We start from the raw sequence: 11,958 nt of genomic DNA on the forward strand, positions 1-11,958 counted from the left end.
ACGAATGAATCCCCATCCAAACCAATTGGTGCATTGGTGTCTTTTAGCATTTGGATGTCTGTTACATTCGGTTGCAGTCGTTGAATGGTGAGCATTGAAGAGAGATTAGCAGTGTAGCTCGAGGTTAGGATCAATACAACAAAGAGCCATACCACAAAAACTACTCGAGTTAAGTTGCTATAGACCTTTTCTCCTGCAAAATGAAACCATAGGTTATTTTACAATGTAGGACAGATTATTTTCTAATAGCATTGTACTATTGTCTGAAATTGGTACTTACTGTGAGCAAAGAACAAAGAGGAGAAGGTGAACCAAACTGCTGTACCAACTTGATCCTTCAATGGACCTTTAAATTCAGGATTAGTTGGATGCTCTAGGAACCATACTATCAACATTGTGTAGATTAGGATGGAACCGGTCACCACCCACATTTGCCATGTGAAAGGTTTCATAAACATCCATGCTGCCTCCTCATCAGTTACTTCTGGTACTATCATTGACAATCCAGACCCCATATACGGCTGAGTGAATTCCACCAAGTCCATTCGGTCAGCTAGAACGGTTATATCACCAACAACAGCATCATACGTCTTCGTTTCATATATTGATGAACATGACAAGCATACATTGTTTATCAGTAACATGTCAAATGTGACAAAAACAAACTAAAGAGTTGAAGATAAAGTTGTTACCTTGTTATGGACTTTTTCAACCAGTTCATCATAGGTTCCAGTGTGAGCATGAAACTCATACGGCAGAGGATACCCCAAACGACTTAAAACCTTATCAAAAATTTGAATGCAGAAACCATCATAGGTATTCTCATCTGGATTGTCTTTATACTCCACTTTTACAAATTTGCTGAAGGAAGTGTTACCTGGAACCCCAATTTTCATTGGCTTGTCTACACTTGGCATTGCCCATCCTTTCGGGGTACGTGTTAGGTTCCCAGGCCATATTACTTTACCAACACCATCTGTTCTATTTACGCCAATGCCTTCAGAAAACCCAAAATTGGGTGTCCAAAAGTTTAACTCTGTGTTCATCTTCCCACCCACAACATTAAGGATCTTGAATTTTGGAGAATCCAACTGTGTTTCACCTCCTTTCAAGTGCATAGTCCCACTTAAACCCTTGTAAGTGCTCAACAAACTCTCTATCATCTTCTGAAGACTAGTACTAGTTGCGTTATTAGGCATTTTTTCTATGGCTTGTGAAATGACACCAATAGTATCGTATGCTCGAAGAGTATAAATTCCTGGCTTGGAGCTATTTCCGTCTTCATACTTGGTTTGGAATTCCCTCTGGAATTCATCATAAGAACTAGACTTATGAGTATAGTAGGTGCTGATTCCCAGAGCTCCTTCCATATTATTGTCACCTTGAGGGTCAAGCAAACTGGTGATACATTCTGTCAATATCCAAGCTGAGTCTCTTCCTACAAGTCCCATCTTCTTAGCCACTCTGAACAAATTATTCACTGTAGGTAACGATGCTTGAAGAACAATAAACACCCGAGACTGAAAAGTGGGAAGCTTCAACAGCTCTTCTAGTTCATCCCAATTAGGATTAGATAGAGAAGAAAACTTTGGGAGAACCAGATGTTGCTCAATCTTTGCATTAGCATCCTGAAGAGCCTCAGATAAAAGACCTAGCAAGCCAACATAACCACCATAACCATCGTCTTCATATATCACAACAACTCTTCTCCAACTGTATGCAGCAACTATGTCTGCAATGCATTTCATTAGACCTGATCCATCACTTGTCATTCGTATTAAGAAAGGCCACCGTTTTTGGATTAGTGGTGGAGTTATAAGAGGTGCACCAAATGAAATTACAGGAACAACTTGAGATTGGTTTTTCACATGATCAGCTACTAGAACTGCTTCTGGCCAATACTCCATGCCAACAATCACTTGTACTTTTTCTTCCTTCATAAGCTCTTCAGCTGCAACAATAATCGAAAATAAATCAACATTCTATAGTAATGAGTAATCATATACAGAATTTTAATTGGGGTCATGTCTATAATATTCTCTTGCATCCATTTAACTAATTACCAGCAGAAGCAGCAAGAAAGGGTTCTGAGCTTGAGTTTCGAAAATGGATGATTAGTTCATGAGTGTTGGATTTCTTGTTGAAGCTTTCAGCTGCAATTTCCATGGCAGCTTTCTGCTCAATACCGATACGAGAATTAAGATCAATGATGGCTCCAACGTTTGTGACTCTGACATCATTTTGAGCTGCAACTCCATTGGAGAGAATGATGAACAAAGAGATAAGCAGAGAAGACAAGAACCAAATCGTTTTGACTTTGTAAAGCTTTGCAGAGGGAGAAGACATTTGGTTTTGATTGTTTGGCAAAAAAATGATTGAAACTTTTACAACATTCTTTGCTTTATTTATAAATTATAATTTGGTTAAATTAGAGATTCGTATACGTATGAGCTTGAAAATTATGTGTAGACAAAATAAAACACGCTGTTTCCAGGACCATGTAGTGAAGATTTCTATCTTTGACTGGGTCTGCTATATATCTCTAATTAGTTATTACTAAGGCAGAACTCACTGGGGTAATAGCAAATTGAGAGATCAAGTCAAACTTGCTTGGTCTTCTATGAAAAGAAATCTTTACTTTGGGATCAAGAGAGTACATTTCTTGGCATCATGACGAAGTTCGATTCGATTATTTTATACTCATGAATGACTAAATTTGATCAAATTCTATAGAGATGATACATACAAAAATGGATTGAAAAACACAAGTTGGAGTTGAAAGTGTCGCAATCGCGACAATTCCTGATGAAAAGTTCTTTCAAAGCATGCATTAACAGTTTGGATTATGAAGTGAAAACTAGAATGATCGACAGTTACGTCTAGAAGTTTAAGAATTAAGACTTATAGTTCAGGCAATAGAATGGAGGCCATATCGCCTTTTCCTTCAACTGTACGTAATCAATAGTCGTTTTGTCAAACCAGTCGTGTAGATGTTGATATTAGCTGGATTTAGTTGTAGTCATTTTCTGCCTCAAATGTTTTGGGAAACCAACATTATTTCTTAGAATCTTGGATTTTGACCTCTCTGGCTTATATATTATCTTGTTTATTAGCCTTCTTTTCTGACCACCCTATGTGTTCAATCTCTGACTCTTGTTTTATTCTAACCCAGAACTGTATGAACACCTTATTCTACTTCATTTTTCAAGGCGTATGAGGCTTTTGCTGCGAATCTCACTCACTTTCGGGCTGCATATGAGAAACCGTGGCTGGTGGGAAAAGAATAAAATGACGAGTTCATACATCTGACTATCTGAGCTATAAAATTAAATTCGTGATGGAACCGGCCGGGGTTTTGGATTGGTAATAGTTAGAAGCCACTATTCTCGGAGACAAATAATGCATTGAATTATTTTTTTAAGAAGAAAATTTCTAGTATTTTTACTACCTAAATTCCTTTATACCTAGAATTTCTTGCATTGGATGTCTCAAATGACTTTTACACATAAACACATCTATCAGTCTCGTTCACATGATCAGTAGCTGACTATGAAATTTATGCTCAATCATCATTGAATCCAAGGATTGAAAACAAAATAACTCAATTTAAAAAAAAATCTCCTCACCTTTCGATTTAATTACAATGGTGGTTGAACATGAATTCCATTGTCAGCTACTGACTGTGTGAACGAGATTAAACACATCCATCGTGTGAGGGTGATAACTGGCTGATGCTTTGACTCTTTTTTTGATATGATCTAGTCAGGTGTTCCTCCATCGTTTATTTTATCACATTGTTGTGAAAGTGTGAAAGCTCTCACCATTACATAGACTCCACAAAAAAACAAAGATGCCACTTACTCTGAAGACCATAATCTATGAAATCACTCGATAGCTCGGCAATTCCTTTTGTTTGGGCTGGGCCTTGGCGATTTAAAACCATACAGCCCACTTCCAGTCCTATTAGCCCCCTCCAAAATTATAGCCGCTCTCTCCCTCCAGTCTTCTCCACCGAAAAACGAAACCCTAAAATCCCAAATCTCCAATTCCCTCCCATCAATTCAGCTCCGATCTCCAACTCTCGTATCTTTGTTGTAGAAGTACTAAACCTCCGCATAGCTCAAACCCTACTTCTACCTCAAAGACTCAAGACTTGGATTGCCGAGACTGAACTCGGATTTCGTCCCAACCATCACCGCAATTTCAACCTTCCCGAAGGTAACCCTAATACTATTTCAGTAATTTCCATTCACATTTGAAATCGCATTAGGGTTTTTTCAACTAAATTTTATCAGTGCATTTGTTTATTCATATTTCGAATTGAATTAGGAATTGCAGTAATCAAGCTATATAAGATTGATTAATTCTGGTAGAGGCTGTGAGAAACTTGTGTTATTAAGAATGGGAGTTCCAGCTTTCTATAGATGGTTAGCGGAGAAGTATCCGCTTATAGTTGTAGATGTGGTGGAGGAGGAACACATTGTGATCGAGGATGTTTCGATTCGGTGGCACCTCGAAACCGAACCCTAATGGTCTCGAGTTTGATCATTTGTGCCTAGACATGAATGGGATTATACACCCTTGTTTCCACCCGGAGGATAGGCCGAGCCCTACGAAGTTTGATGAGGTGTTTCAGCGCATTTTCGAGTATATAGATAGGCTGTTTGGGATGGTGCGACCGAGGAAGGTGTTGTACTGTTGTACATGGTTTTGCCTCCAGGGTGAAGATGAATCAGGAGAGGTCGTGGCGGTTTAGGGCTGCTAAGGACGCGGCGGCCGAGGAGGAGAGGCTCCATGAGGAGTTTGAAGCGGATGGGAGGAAGCTGCCGCCGAAATTGGAGTCGCAGACTTTTGATTCCAGTGTCATTACTCCTGGGACGCCTTTTATGGCTGTGTTGTCGGTTGCGCTGCAGTAGATTCATCTTAGGTTGAATAATGATCCTGGGTGGGCAAATGTTAAGGTTATTCTTTCTGATGCAAATTCTCCGGGTGAAGAGGAGCACAAGATTGTGTCGTATATTCATCTTCAGAGAAACCTTCCTGGAGACAATTTGGATGTACGGTTTGGATGCCGATTTAATTATGCTGGCTTTGGCTACACATGAAGTTCATTTTTGTATTCTGCGGGAGGTAGTTTTTACCGCACGGCAAGACAAATGCTTCCTTTGTGGTCAGATGGGTCATTTGGCGGCAGATTGTGAAGGAAAGACAAAACGTAAGGATGTAGATTAGCTTGATAATGATCAGAAAGATATTGGTACTGCGGTTGTGGCCAAGAAGCCTTACCAGTTTGTCAACATTTGGACTCTTGGAGAATATTTAGACTTTGAGATGTGGAATATTCCCAATTTATCGTTTGAGATTGATCTTGAGCGCATTTTTTATGATTTATATATTTGTGTTTGAGATGTGGAATATTCCAAATCATATGAATGGGAAACGATATTCATGGCAGGGTATTGCAAAATTGCCATTCATTGACCAAGGTCGTCTTGTTTCTGAGGTTGAAAAAATTGAACACAGATTGACAGAGGAGGAAACCCAGAGAAACTCCATGATGTCTGAGATGCTCTTTGTTTCATCTTCTCATCCTCTCTCTGCATGCATATACCTTCTTGACGATTATTGTAGACAGTTGACAGATAAAGACCAAAGTGAGGCTAAGGTACAAATTGATCCCAAGTACAGTGAAGGGATGAACGGTTATCTTTCTTCATGTGCTGAAGAGTCTTGTCCTCCTGTTTTCTGGTCTCCTGTCAAATGCATGGAGGATATCATGGACAACCAAGTCATGTGCGCAATATATAGACTACCAGATGTACATGAGCATATAACTCGACCACCTGCAGGTGTTATTTTTCCTAAGAAGACTGATGGTAGGGGATTTGCAGCCTGCACCGGTTTTATGGCATGAAGATTCTTGGCGGAAACCTCCTTGATCCAATTCACAAAGACAGGTTGGGGATGCCGCACATCGACTGGTTGTTAATAGCTTACAGATGAAGGTGGACAACCCCTGTCTCAAGCGGGGCCTCAATATTACACATCCTACAACGATCAGGGACTACGTGGAGTGCCACCATCTAGAACATTTCACCATCCTCAAAGTCAGCACTACCAAAATTCAAGTTTTACTGGTGAACGGCTTTCATCATCAGCTGTGTACAATGCTCATAATAGGTCTCCTGCTCGACACCATGAAAGGATTTCTGGGCACCCTTACTATCAATCAGAAAGACATCAGATCGGTGGGCTTGATGACCCTCGGAGACTTGCCACACGAGCTCCAGGCTCAAGATCTTCTCAAGGTGTTCATAACCAGTATCAGAGCTACCATCCATATAGAGCACCTCGTTATCAAAGGTTTTGATGGCTTGAGTCCACACTGGTCAGAATACATACCACTTAATGGAAAGAGTATGTTCATTGAATTAGATTCAGGACATTGATTAGGCTCAGCACATTGTCATATATTTCTTAGTGTACATTGACCACTGGCACATGATTAGCTGCATAATTGCTTTTCATCAGTGACTTCAGATTGAACTATGCTTGTTCAGGAATCTTTCTTGTGTTGACGAGATTTATATAGTTCTGTTTTGTTCCAAAAGTCATAACTTCCCAGATTTTAACAAAACCTTATTGATGCATTGTTTGAACACTAAATCTTCAAGTAACTTCAATTCTCCATCCCAGTAACTCTATAGTTACCTTGGTGAAATCCCGGGCAATTTTCTGAAATATCTGCAAGGCACATAATTGCTAGTTTGGTTGATTACAACTATAACAATGGCACATTCCCTTGACCTGCAAGGAACAAGGTCGGTTGACGAGGGTGGGCCGGAGGGAGGGGTCCTCTTCGATCTTCTCGTATCCATATCGAGTCATCGGGGTATTTTTCTTCCCACTTCTTCGTTCTACTTTACTTTTAGGGATTCAATACAATGTTAAATAACAGTTTGATGATTGCTTATGGACTTATCGTACATAGTGACAAGCTGCGAAAACTAAACCTTAAACTATATACAAAATGCATGGTCATATATAATTATATATACGTCCAATATGTAGAAGAGTACTAGCTCCTGGTTTATTCCTTCACTACAAACACATACACGCGTATTTACGGAAGCACGCACATATACTGATATGCATATGGAATGAAGGAGAATAGTTCCATTTATTCATGAGGTAGAGGTAGATGTAGAGGTGGAGGTGGACTGCCTTCAGTTTGTGCGGGGTTAGAGGCCTGAAGATGATGTTCCTGATCAGGAATGGAAATGATCGCGTTCGTGTGCTCCCAATGGGAAGAAGTGAGTTCAAGCACATCAACAAAACTTGCAGTTCTGCTTGGAACATTGAATTCTCTAGTATATACAAATCTTGCCATTTTAAGTGTCCTATTCCAAACACTTCCCTCACTTGCATTGCCTTGGTATGCACTCTGGTGCTGTTGATACTGCTTCAGCAAGATAGTGAAGGATATCAGAAGGCAAATGGTGGAAGTAGCAACAGATATTACATATAGTCCCCAAAAATTATTGACCTCCAAACTTTCTGGTCCAGCGGAAGTTAAATTGTTTGGACACTCACGATTTGGTGTCAACCAAGTACGTTCAAGTGACATCATTGTTCCCTCTTCCAATAACTGCAGAATGACATTAGTGAAATCCAGCGCATATGGAGAGTGTTGCTGAAATATCTGCAAACGTACTAATTTAATTAGCTTCATTGACAAGCAATATGATATATGCTTTGTTAGTTTTTTCGTAGTTTATACTTATTAGTATGGTCCTTCTAAAGAGGCATATAAAACATAAAAAGATTGCAGAACAGAAAAGTTCTAGTTAATACTCACAAAGCCTAGTCCTCCAAATCTATAGGAGAGTGTGGTCGCAGTATAATTCTTGCAGTACTTGTTCATAAACACTTCCGCCTCTGGGAAATCAAGCAATGCAGCAGATATAGTTTTGTTTTTGAGTGCTTCTGTGTATTCGAGTTCAGTGGCTATTGTGATGAGGTTCTCTTTTTTGAATTTAAGTACATTTACTGCATAGTTGAAAATAAATGAACCAGTATCCAAGCCAACTTTTGAGTTCATTGTCTTCAGTGTTTCGATGTCTGTAACATTCGGTTTCAATCGTTGAATGGTGAGGATTGAAGACAGATTAGCTGTGTAGCTTGTGACTAGGATTAATACAACAAATAGCCACACTATAACAACTACTTTAGTTAAGCTGTTATAGAGTCTCTCCCCTGCATAATGAAACATATGGTAGTTTATAATTAGGCTTGGGTCACTCTTCATCTATCTAGCTAATCTGTAATGACATTTTTCATATAATAGGATTGCAGTTTGAAATTTAAATTAGTACTACCACTTACTGTGAGCAAAGAATAAAGAGGTGAAGGCGAACCAAACTGCTGCGCCAATCTGATTTCTCAATGGGCCACTGAAATCTGGATTCACTGGGCGCTCCAAAAACCATATAATCAAGATTGTGTAGAGTAATATGCCACCACTTGCCGCCCACATTTTTGCGGAGAAAGGTTTTAATAACGTCCATTCCATATAGCCAGAAACTGGAACTATTAGTACCAAAACAGACTGGATATATGGCTGAGTGTATTCCACTTTGTCCAATCTTTCTGCTATTATAGTGATATCACCAATACCAGCATCAAGAGTCTTCCATTGATATTTTGATAGCCAAGAGAAACAAACAATTTCTATATCAAAACCAATCAAATATATGCAAGAAATAATACATAAAAAATTCTAAAACTTCATGCATATCTTTGTTTTTTTGTTTTACCTGACTGCAATCACAACCTCCACTTTTTTTTTTTTTTTTTTGAGAAGTTATCTTTGAGTCAAAATGAAAGATGGGTGTAGCCATTGTGATTAGCTAGACAACGTACAAGCTCTAGATTTTTGAGTTATTAATCACTCTCAATTTGGTATAATGAGAATTAGATTCATTACATGCATCCTTTTTTTTATTTTGGTGTTGTTTGATGATGATGCAGCCATGCAGGTCGATCCTTGGACCTGTGGTCTTCACAGTAAAGCAGAGACCGTCAGGCCAAGAAGGGACCAGCGCATGTTTCTTTTATTTGAGAAGCTAATTACTGTGTTATGATCTTGAACCCTGCAGAAAAAAAAATCCAAATCATGTCTGAAAAAAAATTGATCTTATATCATTTTCTCACCTTATTATGGACTCTTTCTACCAGATCAATATAAGAGCCATTCACGTATTGTAACTCAAAGGGCAGAGTATAATTCAAACGAATATGCACCATCCGGAAAATTTCAATGCAGAACCCTGTAAAACTCTTCCCATCTGAACCAACACTTACAAATGCGGGGAAGGAAGCGTTAGGAACTCCAATTCTAAATGGCTTATCAGCAGTAGGCATTGCCCAGCCTTTGGGGACTCGTTGGCTTAGGTTCCCCGGCCAAACTACTATACCAACATCACCACTTCTGGTTTCTTTTGAAAGGCTCTCTGAGAACCCACACTCTGGTATCCAAAAGTTCAATTCCTTGTACTTGTTCCCTTGCTCAACATTGATGATCCTAAATATGGGAGAGGAAAAGATTTCACCACCTTCAATAAACATTTTCCCACTTAAACCCATGTAATTGCTTAGCACTGTATTTAACACTGCCAGAAGGCTAGTGCTACTGTTGGTAGTCATTTGAACCGCCTGTATTAATATTCGAGTCACATCATATGCTTTAAGAGCATGAATTCCTGGCTTACTGGAGTTATCTGCTTCTGGATTCTTTGCTTGGAATGCCTTGTCAAAGTTGGCATAGTCATATGAACTAGTATTACCGCCAGAGTAGGTTTTGATTCCAAGAGCACCTTGAGTATCATGATTGACTTGAGCGTCAAGTAAACTAGTAACACCCTCTGTGATTATCCAAGCCGAGTCTCTTCCTACAAGTCCCATCTTCTTTGCCACCCTGAATAGATTAGTCACTGTTGGTAAAGATGACTGAAGCACAATGAACACTCGAGATTGAAAGCTCGAAAGCTTCAACATCTCTTCTAGTTCAACCAAATTAGGATTAGACATGGAAGAAACTCGTGGGAGAACCAAATGATGCTCAATTTTTGTCCCAACATCTTGAAGAGCCTGAAATAAAAGAGTGAGCATCCCAGTATCACCACCATAACCATCATCCTCATATATTACAATGACCCTTTTCCAACTGTATGCAGAAACTATGTCTGCAATGCAAATCATCTGTGCAGAATGATTGCTTCCCACTCGTATCAAAAATGGCCAACGACGTTCCATTAGGGGTGGGGTTATAGCAGGTGATGCAAATGAGATCACCGGAACTTGAGCTCGGTTCCCCACATCAGCCACTAGAGCTACTTCATTCCAATCCTCCATGCCAATTAGCAATTTTGCCTTCCTTTCTTTGATCAACTCTTGAGCTGCATGGAACAAAAATTAAACAAACTAAAGCAAAAATCCGTAAATATATACTATATAGTATATACTATGGACGTGAGTTAAGCAAAAATCATCTCCATGTCGTCTGATGCGGGTATTTATGTAGTGAATACTAGATACTATGTACGTATGTAACAAATTATATTTACTTAATTATTCAAAAAAAGAAAAACAAACAAACTATATTGACATGGCCCTGACTTATATCTGTGTCAGACTATAATATATATATATATATATATCAATTGTATATGCACATATATTTACCCGCAGAAGCAGCCGTTAAGGGATCTCCCTGAGAATCTGCGTATTGAAAGTTTACGCTATGAGTCTTTGAAAGTCTGTTGAAGTTTTCTGCTGCAATAATCATCGCAATTCTCTGTTCTTTACCTATACGAGAGTTCAGATTTACGATTGCACCAATATTGGTGACATGTTTCTCATTTTCTTCATCAGCTTCAGCTCCAGCTCCATCACAGAGATTGATGATCATGACGAAAATGATGAGCAGGTGCCAGCAAATTGCTAGGACTTTGTGAACATTATTAGTACAAGAAAGAGTCATTGGTTTTTGATTTCTGGTACGGTCCTCGATTTCGATCAAAACCTGTATAGCCTAACTTGTATATATATATATATCGTGGAATACATATATATGGCGAAATTTTAGCTAGAGAAACCGCAGTATGTGGAATTGTGTAACCTCTGACTTGTTAATATTCATGCTGACTATCATCGTCACTTGTGGAATAAGAGAAGCAGAATGTAGGAATATTCATGCTGTCAGTTGTGACTTGTGAGTATCTCATAAATTACGAATTGATACAAATTCCATTTGTACGCCTCATTGTCATACTCAATTAATTGTATATGAAGAATTTGCAATATAATTTTGAAGCAGACGGTCTGACCTTTTCTTTCCAAATTTATATTGCAGATTGCAGATGGAATTGTTAGTGGTGAACTTTATTGCATCCGGTACGCACAGAGACACATAATTGAGGATTTTGTTTTTTATAATGCAAGTCGTGGCTCATGTCCCAATCCATCAATTCAGACAATCAAAGTCCCTTTTACATATTTTGCTTATTTGCTGCACGTCATCCCGTAGTAGCGAGGAAACTCAAGTGCCCTTGTAGTCACGACTAGAATTAATTGGAACATGAAGTTCATGCGGGCCATAAGCATGAACTGAATTGCGGAACATAATTTTGGAGGTAAACAAATTTACTGATCATTATTCTTGTATCCACCCTTTTAAACTCATGACATGTGTCAAATTACTCAATTATTATCTAAATATGAGTTTAGAAAATACACATGTCATGAGTTTAAAACGGTTAGCTCAAGGTGTGCACAAAAATAGTGGGCGACAAATTTGTTTTCGTGTTTGGATAATCTCCTAATCGAGTCATTCACGTGTTGAGCATTCCGATTTTGGAGGGGAAAATAAACTGATATATAGGATTGTGGGAGTATTAA

At 38.9% G+C, this 11,958-nt stretch overlaps 2 protein-coding genes and 1 pseudogene across 2 annotated transcripts in view; 1 reads left to right on the forward strand and 2 right to left on the reverse strand.

Moving 5' to 3' along the window:
* Positions 1-2,356, reverse strand: part of LOC126789209 (glutamate receptor 2.7-like) — a 3,390-nt gene extending 1,034 nt beyond the window's left edge. The window contains exons 1-4 of the mRNA XM_050515302.1: positions 2,064-2,356; positions 693-1,951; positions 281-590; positions 1-193 (exon numbers count right to left, since the gene is read on the reverse strand). The exon at positions 1-193 is cut by the window's left edge and continues 205 nt beyond it. Coding sequence (XP_050371259.1) covers positions 1-193; positions 281-590; positions 693-1,951; positions 2,064-2,346 — 2,045 coding nt within the window. The 5' untranslated portion in view covers positions 2,347-2,356. The remainder of the gene's footprint in view (positions 194-280; positions 591-692; positions 1,952-2,063) is intronic.
* Positions 2,357-4,018: 1,662 nt separating this feature from the next.
* Positions 4,019-6,604, forward strand: LOC126786254 (5'-3' exoribonuclease 3-like; annotated as a pseudogene).
* Positions 6,605-7,180: 576 nt separating this feature from the next.
* LOC126785718 (glutamate receptor 2.7-like) lies at positions 7,181-11,041 on the reverse strand. The gene is made up of 5 exons (XM_050511344.1): positions 10,744-11,041; positions 9,214-10,457; positions 8,386-8,689; positions 7,859-8,256; positions 7,181-7,702 (listed from the first exon to the last, which is right to left on the reverse strand). Exons 1-5 carry the CDS (start codon positions 11,039-11,041, stop codon positions 7,181-7,183), a joined length of 2,766 nt encoding a protein of 921 aa, XP_050367301.1.
* Between the last annotated feature and the right edge of the window lie 917 nt (positions 11,042-11,958).

The sequence above is a fragment of the Argentina anserina genome, chromosome 3 (assembly GCF_933775445.1).
Source record: "Argentina anserina chromosome 3, drPotAnse1.1, whole genome shotgun sequence".
Classification (NCBI taxonomy): Eukaryota; Viridiplantae; Streptophyta; class Magnoliopsida; order Rosales; family Rosaceae; genus Argentina; species Argentina anserina.